The sequence below is a fragment of the Puntigrus tetrazona genome, chromosome 17 (assembly GCF_018831695.1).
Source record: "Puntigrus tetrazona isolate hp1 chromosome 17, ASM1883169v1, whole genome shotgun sequence".
NCBI lineage: Eukaryota > Metazoa > Chordata > Actinopteri > Cypriniformes > Cyprinidae > Puntigrus > Puntigrus tetrazona.
This window is the reverse complement of record NC_056715.1, coordinates 14,951,434-14,967,050: the sequence shown is the minus strand read 5'-3', so window position 1 is coordinate 14,967,050 and position 15,617 is coordinate 14,951,434. Positions and strand designations below refer to the sequence as shown.

Sequence of the window (15,617 nt, the reverse complement as noted above, 5' to 3'; positions counted from 1 at the left end):
CTTAATTGTTGTTTCTTTCTTGTGCACAAACTGTATTCTCGTAGCTTCGTAAGATTATGGTTGAACCACTGATGTCACACAGATTATATCATCGAGCTGCACGCTTTATCCTTGCTACGTTTCTGAGTCTTGATCATGTGATCACTTTGCTGGCTGTAGGAGGTCAGAGAGCTCTCCGAATGCATCAAAAATATCTTAATTTGTGCTCTGAAGATGACAATTTAATTTTTGGATGAACTACCACTTTAAATATTTTATTTGTGCTTTGAAATATATTGTTTTATGTGGATATAACCATCAACAACATCATGGGATTGTATGTACTTCACTAACACCACTAAGTACACATGTTTGTATGTTATGATTCACCTTGTTAATGGTTTATGACTTATATCATAACTCTTTAATGAAGACCTTTTTAAAATCCCTAAGATCAAGTCACTCGATTTCGGCGGTGCTCTGCAGTTTTGGAGAAATAGTTGTGTTTCGTCGTTTCTGTCTGACGCTTTCTGCAAATCTCTTTCTAGACTAGGACTAATTACTTAGGTCGTGAGCAGCTTGTTTATTAACGAATTGAGGAGTGAACGATTAATGGGGCAGTTCACCAAAATATTTGCTGAAAGCTTACTCGCCCTCAGGCCATGCAAAGATGTAGATGAGTTTGGCTCTTTATTGGAGCGTTGGGAAGTGGATCCTCTGCAGTGAACGGGTTATACAAACGTCACGATAATTCACAAGCAATCCGCACAAAGTCTGAATCAGGAGAGCAATATGCACAGATCAAGTGCAAACAGTTCTAAACTAATCGGTCAGTGGATTTTGACGTGAGAGGTCAACAGGGAATGGGATTTTTCACTGGAGGAAGCATAATTATGGATTATGCAATGGTTTTTCATGGATATGTGTCTTACAAGCATGCAGCTTTTCACTTCACAAGGTGTTAATCGATGGGCTGAAGTGTTTTTATCAGCCGTTTAGACTCATTCTGACGGCACCCATTCACTGCAGGATCCATTGGTGAGCAAGTGATGCCCTAAATTTGTCCACATCTGTTCAAACTCTGGCCTGAGGGTGGGTGCATTTTCAGTTTTGGGTTAGCCTTTGCTTTAATGGATCACTCACACAACTTACTGCAGCTCAGTCTACTGGCACGACCATGTAACCTGCAGAAAGGGTTACTGAATCAGTTTATCTTGACCAAGTGAATCAAAGGATTCAAGTTTCCACTCTTTCTACTAATGGAAGCAGCAAGTAAATATGAGTTGACGGCTGATGTAACATTTTATGGCGAGGATGTAAGAACTACAGTTACACAACAGTAATAACTCTACTATAATATCTAGCGTTATGTATACATTTTTACCCTCATTACATTCAGAATTCTCTATCTTCACGTGACTCTTTTTGCGGCTCGTTTTGAATCTTTCTCTTATCTCTGCACATTACTTTTACTCAAAGCAAATTCTAATGGACACTGTGTGTTTTTTTCTTTTTCCACAGTTATTATACTTAGGATTTCTTCCTTCACTGCCTCTATGATGTGTCCTCTTCTTGTCACTGTTAAGTGGCTCCTTAGCGGCTCTTGTTTCATTAGCTCACAGGATGCAGTCTGTGCAGACACTATTGTCATACATAATCGGCACTAGCACAGAGCAAGAGAACTCAAATGCCCTTTTGTGAACAAGGGATTTATTCCAGGGTTTATTTTTGTATGTGTGTGTGTGTGTGTGTGGGTCGGATTTGGGGGGGAGGGGTATTTCCCCAGATGTCAACATCTAAATGTTTTTCCTTACGTAGGAGCTTCGTGGTTCCTTCGCATCACCTTATCTGAGTCCCAGCCAACCTGACAGGTCAGTGACAAGAGTCTTAAGCGGTTTCCTGTGGATTGACGATATATGCACTGTGAAGTTTGTAAAAGAGAGTTCTGAAAGTCTTTTGATTAAAGGAATGTGTAATATTATTCACGGAGATAATTCTAGCCATTGTTTTGTTGTAAATGTAAAATTGCTGTCGAAAATGAATTCATTTGCATTTGCATAGCTGTTTCAAAATATTTGCAAACATATTCCAATGCTGTTTTGTGATTGTTGCGCCTTCGTAACGAGGCCGTGGTTAAGCTGCGGTATTAAACGGACCTTTTCGTGTTGTGTAGAATGATCGAAGAGGGAAGTAAAAGCAGCAAGTCCATGGTGGAGAAGAGACAGCTCTTCATGGAGATGAGTGAGTCGCTTTCTGCACAGTGCACCGCACACATATACAGAGGCCTTGTCGATATCTATTCGCCCTTCACTGCCACAGGGCACTAGGCTGGCACAAACTAGTGCCTCTGGTTGGAAGGTAAAACTGATTTTGAGAAAACAGCAGAACCAGGTTGATGGTCCAAGTGAAAATGCGATATAAAATGTCACGGTTGCTTTGTATGTTCAGAGTATTTTTGCTGAAAATTTGATAATGTGACTGTGCCTTTATGCTGGTGATGTCTGTAATATTGGAGCTCGAAAGCCTGGATTTCTACACTCTTAAAAACGAAAGTTCTTTATTGGTATATATGGTTCCGTCAGAGAACCTTTAACATCCGTGGAAATGTTCCGTTGCGCAAAAGGTAAAGATATAGTACAAAAAGGTTCTTTAAGTTAATTAATAAAATGGTTCTTTTTAAAACTGTTCTGTTTGAGAACCCAAAATTATTCTGGAATGGAATGCGAACTGTTAACCTTAACCCGACACTATTTATATCGTTAGTAATATATGGATTCCTTGAATGTTTTGAAGGTATATTTAGTTGAATGCAATTCTTACCATACAGTTATTTTATTCATTAGCCATCTGTTTTTAAAAAAGTACTAAGTGATTTAATAAAAATGCACTCAAGAATCGTTTTGGAGTTATTAACATGATGTCAAAATTAGAATTTTTGGGCAAACTATAATCAGAATCAGAATGAGCTTCATTGCCAACAGTGTACAAAATGCGAATGAAATAAAATAGTTTGGGGCTTTTTAACGTGAAAGTAACAAAACTCGTTTTCACCAGGGGCACAAAACTTTGATGTTATTCGCCTGTCGACATATAGGACGGCATGTAAGCTACGTTTTGTTCAGAAACGATGCAACCGTAAGTTTTCTCTCCACCTTGTTTATTTTAAAATACCGTTTTACTTTGGTATGTGAAATACTTCTGTGTTTTTAACAATCTCACTGGTGTGCTTTTCCTGCCGTAGTTCATCTGGTGGACGTGTGGAACATGATTGAAGCTTTCCGTGATAATGGGCTTAGCACGTTAGACCACAACGCGGAAATTAATGTGTCACGCCTGGAGACCATTTTGTCCTCCATCTTCTACCAGCTCAACAAGCGGCTGCCCACCACCCACCAGATAAACGTGGAGCAGTCAATCGGCTTGCTGCTAAACTTCATCGTGGCCACTTATGACAGGTGTGTTGTTAGTGAGGGAGATTTGTTTTTCTCTCAGGGGGTCCCTTGTGGCAGTATGTCCCTGCAAACCTGATGGACTGTGAGTCATATGCATCGTGACAAGAGTGAGTGTTTGGAAGGCATAGGCTCTGTTCCAGAACATAGTGAGGAGCTGCCTACGGAGACAGCATTTCAAGACACTGAAAATACACTAATAAGGTGGAGGCTATCAGGTAGGCAACCTAATTATGTTGCCTGCTAAGATACAACATGTTTTTTGCAAGCAAAATACAGCCAGATATCCACATATTATACATCCAAATATATATTTACTTTTAGAGGCATATCAATACTTGTGAATTGGGACAACATAAGCAAATAAAACCAACAAAACAACAACAAGTCTCTGTTAGTTGCATACGAGTCCCTCGGTTGTCCTTAGCCTGAAAATAATGGATGAAAGCTAAAAACTATGAAAGTTAAGAAACAAACACATACACACAGAAGATGCTGCACAGGGGTTGATGAGTGAAATGGATCGGTGGGTCAATTTTGAACTGGTTTATTTAAACGAATCGATAAAACGAAGCAGTTCACTAAAATGAATCAGAGGACATTTTAGCTTCCTGTGCACAATGTGACGGAAAAAAAGGTGCCTGTTGCAAAAAGTAGTTTTTGTACACTATACTATAATCAAAAAGAGGTACAGAAAAACATAGTTCATGTAATATTTACTTTCTTTCAAACTAAAGCTCATAAAAACTGGGGAAAAGTAGTATGTTTTAACTATGTGGTTGTGGGCCTTGTGACACTATGAACATTACGTGTTCTGTTTACACATACGTTTCCAAAAGATGGTCTATAAGAGTACGAAATTTTGTGTAGTGCAAACATTGAATTTACTTTACAGAGGCTTAGGATTGCTATAACACAAGGTCTCCTGATAATGTGTTATTTGTGTGTTCAGTGAAGGCCACGGGAAACTCACAGTGTTTGCTATGAAGGCAATGCTAGCTACCATGTGTGGCGGTAAAATACTGGACAAATTACGTTGTAAGTATCATGCCTATGTCCCGTACATATCAGTTATTTTACAAAGACACAATAGACATTTTTTTGTAAAGCGAAGTTCATATATGCTGTGTAAGGCTTAACGTTTATTGATTAGCATCTATGGAAGTAGTCATTTTTCTCTCTTCTTTTTGCTAAGTAGTAAAATTTGTCTCTGCTTAACTGTCAGTATTTCCCAGTTTTAAAGACTGTAAGCTGACAAAATGTTTTATAATATGCAATAAGTCTATTTTAGCCTATTTTATACACACACAGGCTTTTATTTTAAAATAATATGCAAAGGGACTTTTATGCCAAAACGTTTAACTGAGAGTTTGGCTCCCCCTTCTGTACATAATGTGTACTGAGCTCAAAATGACCTGTAAAATGTTTTCTGGATGCTCATTTAAAGGCATCTCAGAACTAAAAAAAAAGACAGTAATAATGTGTTTTCATTTTTACAATTGCCTTTTAGCTGTATAGAAAGTTCTGGTCAGAATGATTTGCATCATTTTTGTGAAATAACAGTTAATTTTACTCGGATGGCTGTGCAATGAGCATCATTTGATCATTTTTATTGATAATAATTAATGTTACCTATTAGATATCCTCATGCGTTACAAAAAATATGTAAATGAATAGTTAGTTTGAACAATAAATATACTGAAATGTATTTCATGCTAAGTATGCTAAAGTAGCTAGTTAATAAACATAGCCAACAATTGTACTTCTGGTAAACTAACCTGGTATACTTAAAGTGATGATATACTGAAGTATATCTATGGAACTTTTGCAAATGTACTTCAGGTAGTACACTTCAGATATATGGATATTATCACACAAGTGATAGTGATGTTAATACGCCTCTCAGGTGTAATATTAATAAATGCGCACTGTGAACAAGTTTAATTATAGTTCTTATATCAGTCTCAAATAATATGTGGTAATTGTTAACAAATTCAGCATGAAAAAATTGACATTTTTTACTAGGGTTGATATAAGCACTTCTTTCTCTTTCAGATATATTTTCGCAGATATCTGACTCAAATGGGGTGATGGTCTTTGCCAAATTTGACCAGTTCCTGAGGGAAGTCTTGAAGCTCCCCACGGCGGTGTTCGAGGGGCCGTCGTTTGGCTACACCGAGCACTCTGTGAGAACATGCTTTCCTCAGCAGGTGAGTACACTAATCAGCTTCAAATAGCAGCAAGAGTCCCTTTAAAACGATCAGGATCTCATTCAACCTGTCCGGGAGCCTTAGAGGCTTTCGCTAAGAGCGTCTTTATCTGTGCTTTGCCAGAAGAAGATCTTGCTGAATACGTTTTTGGATGTGTTGATGGCAGATCCACCCCCGCAGTGCCTCGTATGGCTACCTCTCATGCACCGACTCGCTAATGTAGAGAATGGTACGTGGCTTTTTTGTATCTTACTTCCCATCGACCGCCGCGTCTGGACACCTCGCTCGCGAAATACGCTAAAAAGCAGCTCGTGACTGTCTTTGTGCTGCTGTCCCCGCAGTCTTCCATCCAGTGGAATGTTCTTATTGCCGGAGTGAGAGCATGATGGGTTTCCGCTACCGCTGCCAGCAGTGCCATGGCTACCAGCTTTGTCAGAGCTGCTTCTGGCGTGGTCATGCCAGCGGTCCCCATAGCAACCAGCACCAGATGAAGGAGCACTCCTCGTGGGTACGTAGTGTTGGTTCGCCCCAAAAATGGAAATTTCGCCTTCATTCTCTCGCCCTCGTGTCATTCCAAACCCGTGTTCATTTATTTCTTTCAAGAAACACAAAAAGAAATGTCAAGTGGACCATTCAAGCTGTTCTTTAGCTCATAACCAAAGTCAGTGGTGATTTAAAATGCCCTAAAATAACAAAAGAAAAAAATATGAAGGTACGTTATTATAATACTTATGTATTCATATTCATATGTTATGCTCAGTGGCTTAGTTAGAGCAATAGACCAGAACAGATTTCAATTATGCAGTCTAAGGTTTGACAGAAATTCCTGTCCAAAGACATTTCTGATCATGATATTTAAATATAAAATAATATTATTATTAATTATACTGTTATACTATTTTAATGTAATACTATAATGATGAACAGTAAGATATATATATATATATATATATATATATATATATATATATATATATATATATAAAATTAAATGTGTTTCTTAGTTTTTAGGTTTTTTTCCTATTTTTTATTTTAAAACAGCACTGAATTTACTGCATCATTCTCCACTTGTCAGATTCACATGATCCTTCATAAATTATTCTAATCGTGCTAATTTATTATGTTGTAAACAGTGCTGCTTAATATTGTTTGGATCCTCTGAGAAATAAAAATGTAGAAAAAATACATTTGTGGTACAATATACACTACTTTTCAAAGGTTTGGGTGAGCAAAATGTGTTAAATAGATAAAAAGTACCAGTAAAGACTTCCAAAAACAGTATTAAACACTGAAGACTGGAGTAATGTCTGATGAAAATGTAGTGCTGTGTTACAGATTTTTTAAGTAAAATTATAAAATAAAGATCACAATATTAAAAATTGCTAAAATATTTCTTAATATTACAGTTTTTTTTCCATATTTTTATCAAATAAAAGGCCTTGATGAGCATAAAGGACTCCTTTAAAAAAAATCTCAGATCCCACTCCTTTAAACAGCAGTAAAAAGTTCAAAAAGCAGCATTTATTTGAAAGAAAAATATGAATGACTTTGATCAATTTAATACATTCTTGCTAAATAAAATAATTTCTTTGCAAAAGGAAAAAAAAAAGCAATCATACGGACCCCAAACCGTTCAATATAAAAATTGTTTGGCCACGAGTGAAGGGTGGATGAGCAACAAGTCTTTTGTCTCCTTTTAAACGTCATTCTTCTCTAATTCAGGATTTCGAGGGCTTCGTGTTTTCCAGCGAGTGAGTTATATTGATAACATTTTTAATACTCAAGCGTCGTTCCAAAGCCCAGTCACACTGCTGGAAATTACAGCCCAGGAAACGATTCACGCGGCCTCCCAAATCCAATTATAAGAGCCCTCCACCTCATTCTTACCGCCTTCTTTCTAACCGCAGAGCAAGGATTTTGCTGAATCACATTTTTTTCATTAACTTTCAATGAAATGTATCACATATATATATCTCTCAATTAAATTACACGAACATCTCTGAAATGGCAAGTAAGTGACTGTAAAGAATAAACATGCATGAATTCCCTCCTATATACCGCAAACCAGCATATAATTGAACTGCATTAGATTTTATTAGCTAAGCGGATGTGAGGCATCGCATTTAGCATTTATTTTTCACTCATTTTACAGAAGTCCCCTGCAAAAAAGCTCAGCCATGCCATCAGTAAATCTCTGGGCTGCATGCCGATCGGAGAGCCGCCTCACCCTGTGTTCCCAGAGGCATCGGAAAGACCTCAGGACCTCGCACACACCACGTAAGAGCGCTTATCCAATCAAATTTCTCATCTCTGTACGTCACGTACATCCCAAACCATTCATTCACCGCGTTTCGGAGCAACAACAACAAACGGCTTGCGTATTTGCCACGGCATAAGAACGCAAAGTTGATCCGGACGGGGGTCGCGGCTTTAAAGCGTTACCGTTTCTTTACATTCGTATAACAGTCAGGTTCTAGCCGCGTCCTCTTGCCTGAAATTCCACAGTATTTGTTTTTTTTTATTTCTATAGCCAGAGCGAATATCGATCTGCAGATCTGTCATGGGAAAGAAATGTAATTAGGAAATGCCAAGAAGAAAGATACTGTGTGTAGAAATATACGGGTACAGTTTTCTCGTTTACTGAATTATAAATATCGGGGAGCTGAATCAATCTCGCCAGACCTTCGCTCTAAGGAACAGGCCTTGGTCTATAAGCACTTTCATTAACTGACACATGAACTTGGGGATTGATGAAGACCATAAAACTGCAGAACATATGTGCCCTCCTCTGGAGGGAAAGTGTAGCAGATTTACTGTGTTCATTTATTCTACTGATAAAGTACCGGCGTTATTTGATTATGAGCCACAGAAAGTATTAACAGCTCGGAAAATTTTTAAATATCATAGGTTTTGAACTTTGGGGCAGGAAAGGGAAGAGCAAAGCATATAAGAGTTAGATTGATTCAGTTATTGTTGTTTTAATTTAGTCAATATTCTGTTGTGTTCATCAATTTTAGTCTAGTTTGTCATGACAAATAATTTTAAGCAATGAAAATGTGTCAAACATACATTAAATGTGTTTGAAATACATTAACTTTGTGCAAGTGTATTACAAATACATTTGCATGTTTATGTGCTTCATAAAAATACCATGCAATTGTACTTTTGGCACAAACTTATACTTAAAGTCTGCTAAATTTTTTAACTAGGGTAATCAAAAATGAACAGTACATTAATAAGAGCGTATGTTTATAGAAATAAATACTTTTATTCAGTAATGATGCTTTAATTTGACCTGTCACACGGGTTTATTTGTAGCAATAACCAACAACACATTGTATGGGTCAAAATTATAGATTTTTAATTAATGCCAAAAATCATTAGGATATTAAGAATCATGTTCCATGAAGATATTTGTAAATGTTCTACCGTGAAAATATCAAAACATAATTTTTGATAAGTAATATGCATTGCTAAGAACTTATTTTGGACGTCTTTAAAGGTGATTTTCGTAATATATAGATTTTTTGCACCCTCAGTTTCCAGATTTTCAAATATTGTCCAATCCTAACAAACCATACATCAATGGAAAGCTTTCAGTTGATGTATAATGTAAATATCAATTTCAAAAATTTGAACCTTTATGTTCAGGGTCTTGGGTCACATTTACGTTTCAAATAATTCATTTGAACTTCCTTTTCATTAAAGAGTCCTGGAAAAAAAAGTAAAAAACTATTTTATTTTATTTATAAAACAACAGCAGTAATAAAAAGGTAGTAGTAGTATTTGCTTTTACAAATCATAATTTAATAAGTCTAAATTCCTTCAATATTGTGCATTGATGATCAGCATTACAGTCTGACCTTGAGGAATGTCACCAACATCACAGCAGTCCAAACAAAGTGCGTGATGCTGTTTATGAAGTGAAAAAAATGTGAAGCAAAAAATAAGATTTACTGGTCCTTAGATCCCATGCAGACAGACGGTCTCCTGTGGGAGCTAAAGTAATAGCTGAAGTGCACAGTCATGCTCCAGTGGCATTTCTGAGTTGGCAGAGAATAGCTGCACTAAAACTGATGGAGTTTTAAATTTAATGGAGGCCGCTGATAGTACCTGAGGCGCATCCCCTCGAGGAACCCGCTCTGTATCTGTATAGAGATATACAAGCTTTTTAAACCCAATGTTTCTCTCAGACATTCCCCGTGACCCTTTTTGTCTGAAGCAGAGAGGTTGGTGAATAACTAACAACGAGACAACTGAACATACTTTTGGTCTTTTCTTTTATTTTTGAGTCATCTTAACCGATACCGAAATTGGTTACTTTTTAATGCGCGTAACATTACTGGTCTTATTGTTGCATTATTTCACATTGTTTCACTTTTTTAAAGCTTAAAGTCCCATAATACACATATTTTTACAATCCAATCCATTTCTGAAGGATAAAATTAAGCATAGCGTGTAATTTTCACTCATTATGCCACATTACAAAAATGATCGCGTCAACTATCAACATTAAAATTGCAGTGCTTAATTTCTGCTTAATAAACAATGTTTTTGGACTTTATACTGACACACAGTGTCTTGGATGTAGTTTGTTTTTTTCTAGTTACATTAACTTAAGGTTTTATTTGCACATTTTTATTAAGCCTCAATAGCTTTATTGACAATGTCCTAGAGGGAATGAATTAAGAAATGGAGCTTTGCAGAGAGGATTTTAGGATGTTCAGCATTGAAAAACTCTCTAAGGTGTGTTAACAGAGGGGCATTCAGATTTACACAAAACCTATAAAGCAGAACTTAATAAATAAATCAATTTCAGGACAGTTAATGTCAGATTAGAAGTCGTCTGCTGGCGTTATTCCTATTATAGGTATCATTTTTTTGTATTATGAAAGAGTATTATGAAAAGTTACAGATATTTAGCCTGTATATATTGTGAATATCTTAAAGTTACCAACTTCAAAAGCTTCCCATGTGAAATCTGTCGTTGTAAATATTGATTTATGAATACATGCAGATCTTGCACCTCGTATTTAACACCTAAGCTCCTTTTGTTTATACCGTGCGTCCCATTTCATGAGATATATGCATTTAAATGTTTCCTTAGATATGTTTTAAACTGTATTCTAAATGCAACGATGAAATAATACATCTTATGAAAGAGTGTTTAAATTTTACCGTCTTATTTCCACCTAGAATAGATTCAGACTTAATGCCGAAATTGCCTCTGAACTCACTGTGACCGAAGGGCACATTTGCCAGCTCGTGTTCAGCTGCCAGCCTCGTCTATTTTTAGTTCCCAAATTCAGATTGCTAAGCAATTAAAACTGCTCTTGAAACATCCCTTTGTAGCGCTCGAATAGCATCGGCTTCAAACGGTCCTCGCGTGAAAGTTTTGTAGAAATTTGTTTTCAAATAACGATTCCTATTTATGGATAAAGAGAGCGAGAGACTTTTGTGATGCTCGCTTTAATTGGCCACGCAGCAATTAGAGATATGAAAGTGTTGAATTAGAATAGATGAATATCAGACCGCGATTACAATGCGGAGCACATTTTCACGCATTTAAAGACACGAAATGGCATTCGCAACCCATTTAGCTTCAGTAATGTGACATATTTCAGAATCAATCGGGATTTAAATGAGAAAATTATGTAAGTGACAAGGCGAATCATTTCAGAGGTTGAGCAAGTTAGCACATTTTCATTAAAGACCGCAAAGGCATACATCCCCCCACCCCGTAATGTGCGCAGATAAATCATTTGCAATAAGAGCATTAACACGTTTTAAAAGGTGTCGTTCTGACATTAAACATGCACTCTGAATACTCAGATGTTTGATTTCTCTGCTTCTGCCGCATAATGTCCTCTTAACTTATCTAAATTTGTTTGAGGAGCCTGTGGGCCACTCGATCTCTTTAGTGCTAAATCAATCTCGAGCCTCCAGTGTTTGCTGTTCACTACAACTCTGGAATGTAACAATGCCACTTTTATGGACTCTAACAGATATTATAGACTTCATTGAGCGTCTCCCTCAGCTCAGACAGAGATTTATGCCGTCTTATATTGAGTATTGAAGGAAGCGGTTCTGCTGTTATAAATCTCATCTGTGTTGTCATATTCTATTATTAGTTGCACTTGCTAATGCATTTATTACTAACCTAGGTTCAGTGAAAATACATGTATCTGCCTCCGATTTTTGCAGAAAATGTACCAGTTTCTAGCTGAAATTACAGCCAACAGTTTATAGTCCTTTTCACAAAAAATATGAATAAAGGGAACAGAATATTGATTAATAAAGAATAGCATTTCTTTGTAAAATACTATGGCACGACTTCGAAACTCTTTTAACACAGTGCAGCATTTATGAAGTAAATAATTGTGACATTTGCATTACATAACCGGCTCTGTATGTATGGCTTTTCTAATGTAGTAAACATGCTTGGTAGGGCACCTGGGGGGTGCTCCAGAAAGCAAGGTTAATTTATCATCCCTAAACCCTAAACTCTCGGTCGATCGACCCAAACCGGGGCGGTTTAGGATTTAGCGTTTAGGCGGGCTCAACCCCTCAGAGAGGCCATTAGACACAACGATACGAATGACCTAAATTACAATTGCCTATTAAAGTACAGATTGTTTACTTATTTATTTAATTTTTCTTGATTGACATGATTAGCCTAATATAAGAGATGTGTGTTTCAATGGTTTCGGGAGTAAGCTCATTCTCGTTAACACGCGAGACATTCTCGACAGAGCAGTGAAGACGGGTCGCTATGGAAACCGACGCCAAGAAAAAGTCTCGTCAGCTGGGTTATCTTCAGAGAGCAAGTTGCCGTGTCATACCCCGAAGTTACTTCCGTTTTTTGGAGGTGTGTCACATAACCTGCTTTCTGCAACACCCCCTGGTATGTTATGGCATTTGCTATGCAGAGTCATGAGTCACCAAAAAAGAGCAAAGAGATAAAAAGTGTCGGTGCAAATGCGTGCATTTTATACATTTTTTGTTTGCTTTTGTTTAAAGGCTTTGAGCTCCACTAAACTGGATTTCTTCTTGAAAGCGTCGCAAAATGTGCAAAAAGCGAAGTATATGTCGTCAGTTGCACAGCCAGTTTACATAACACAGTTCTGTTTACGTAATATATGTGTGTGTGCTTTATATATTTATTACGCATATGTAAATACGCACAAATGCGCGTGTGTATAAAAATAAATGCTAGATTTTTATATTAAATACATTTATGTATAATATAAATATATACCAGTAAACACGTGTAAATATTTTCAAGTGTGTAATTATATATTCATAATAAACATGCACACATATATTATGTTTATTATTTTTGGATGCATATTCTCATTATTAGAGCTCTGCCCCGTTATGACCATCTCTTGCTCTTTGCGTCTGACCGCCCGTTACTGCCCCTCACAATTGGTCAGCATAGTGTTCCTGCTGGCTTTGACCTCAAGGTGACATCCGTCAACATGATCCTCCACATCCCACTGTCACAAGCCGCGGGCCGCCTCGTTCTGATTGGTCGCGGCAGAGTCAGAGAAAAGGAAACTCGTGTCTGCTCGGCCCCGTGAATCAGACAGATACCGACACTCCGTGGACAGCCTTGTTGTCGTTGCTTGAAATGAGATGAATTTCTATGATGAACTGCTGGAGTGTTGTTTTCCTGACAGCTGATGGCACATGAAGGCATGCCTTTCAGATCTTCTCCTGTTTGACAGATGGAGTTCTTTAGGACATGCTGAACCATAGGCAGGGACAGATGTCTGTGACTAATTTGCAGTGGATATAAACGAAACAAAATGGCGCTGAGCATATCGTTTCTTGAACCACTGACAGAACGTTCGTGGGATGTATGTATGGTAAATAGGTCAACTATTGATGCTCGCAGATCTATTAAATTGTTTGAAAAAACAATTCATGAAAAAAGTACTTAACTACACCTCTTCTATGATGAAAACATACTTAATTTATTAACATTAACAAAGATTAATAAAGAACGGAATACATTTGTTATCTAATGTTAACAAATGACACCTCATTTTAAAGTGTTACCGAATAAAAATGTAGATATAATTTTATTTCTGAAATTCATAGAAAATGTCCCAAACGAGTAACAATCTGAATCAAAATTTAAATAAAAGTAGATATAGAACAGTTTAAGCAGAAAACAAGTTGTATTTTCTTGTAAAACATGCTACAATAATCATGTTAGAAATTTTATACTAAATTAAGATATTAACAAAACTTTTCATCATGAAGAAGTGGTGCGGCGTAGTCTTTTTTATAAAAAAATATATCATTCAAAATAAATACTTTTAGTTAATGATGTTCTTGTTTCAACTTATGGTGTCAAAAAAATCTGAAATATACTATATATATCGAATGTGCACATGTCGCTTCTCTTTTTTTTATTTTCTAAATCAGATTTAATTAATGTAATGCAGCTGAAATAGACAGTGACATATAAACAGCCAAGGTCATATAACGCTGATGTTTCACTGCAGATGTGCAGCATGGGCACAGAACCAGAGGCAGAAACCGGCTGGAAGGCAGCACATGCATTGATAACTTTCAGCTGAGAGACGGGACATTAGACGCTCCATATTTCTCCAGCTCGGGCTCTGTGAAAGTACTCACTTCGCTGTAATTAACCAGAGGAGAGGAGTGCCTGTGAATGGCCCTTGATGTAATTCATTTGACCTCATAAAAAAAGATGTGAGCGTGATTTTTGCCTTCCTCTCTGCTGAGGACAGAACATCGGGATGAATAAATCTACATTCGTAGCACGTCTGACATCTAAGACTTGTCAGTCTCCGGCTTTGAATCTAGAGGAGTTTGCTAATCAAAGTTTAGGAGACGGCTTCATCCTGGTTTGATCTGCTTGACGAATTTGAGTGGTTGGAGATTAGCTAAGATGTAGCATTTGAGGTTTAAATTAGAGCTGAAGAATCCGGATCTAGTGACTGAGAGTAATGGGGTGGCACCTGTTAGCAAGGGTTACGTTTTTAGGATCATATTGCACCATATGCTCACTGATTGGAGAGATGCATCTAATTAGAAAGGCATCGAAGTTTCCAATACTACCCCAACTTATCCCATAAATCTAGCATGGAGGATTGCAGTAGTATGCTCTCTTAGGTGACTGTGTCTGAAGGATGGGTCAGGGTTGACTAGTCGCCCAATAACTGACTGGCTGATTGGTGATGTTGGTTAGTTTAATGTGCTAGATTTATCTTGTCTTCTTAAAGAAGCTGCACCATGGCTCCTCCCTCCGTCGTCTCCACCGTGGGCCGCCGTCATGGCTGTGGTCCGGGTGCTTCCTGTCTCCTCCCTCCATCTGAACCACCACAAATATCTTCTTGCAAAACTTTTATTCACAACTTCCAAAAAAGAAAATTGTCATACAGAACTATTGGCACTGTGAGAAATATAAGTGGTATTATTAAAAAAATTATTTAAATGAATGGACTTTTAATTAGAATTTAATTTTGGATTTTGGCATTTCAAACCAAATGATTATATATTATAATAAAATGTTACTATAAATTATTATTTTAAATATTTACATTGAAGTTCTCAGTGTATCAACCCACAAAATTTGAATGTTACATAATGTTTTAATTATGTATAGCTCAGCAAATTCAGTAAAAAAGTGAATTATGTTAATAATAATAAAACGTTCTCCGTTGTCTATCTGTTCATCTCTACATACATACAATTTCACCACTTCCAAAAAAAATCAAGACAGCCACCACCAAACTTTTTCACACATGGCACCCATTATATTTAGTAAATATTCGAGATTATCTTGTCCAGTAAATGTACTACATGTGCTAATCACACAGACTATTGCTTTCCGTTCTTTATCTGCATCGCTTACGTTCACACAACTTCAAAATGCCACATGCCACATGGCCTATAAAGGGGTCATGGAATGCCTTTTTTAACATTTCATTTACTGAGGTTC

At 37.0% G+C, this 15,617-nt stretch overlaps 1 protein-coding gene across 1 annotated transcript in view; it reads left to right on the top strand.

Moving 5' to 3' along the window:
- Positions 1–15,617, top strand: part of dtnbb (dystrobrevin, beta b) — a 42,062-nt gene that overhangs the window by 2,177 nt on the left and 24,268 nt on the right. The window contains 9 exon segments of the mRNA XM_043263204.1: positions 1,798–1,850; positions 2,153–2,220; positions 3,034–3,114; positions 3,221–3,434; positions 4,381–4,466; positions 5,484–5,638; positions 5,762–5,867; positions 5,980–6,146; positions 7,791–7,915. Of these exon segments, the coding sequence (XP_043119139.1) occupies positions 2,154–2,220; positions 3,034–3,114; positions 3,221–3,434; positions 4,381–4,466; positions 5,484–5,638; positions 5,762–5,867; positions 5,980–6,146; positions 7,791–7,915 (1,001 nt within the window). The 5' untranslated portion in view covers positions 1,798–1,850; position 2,153.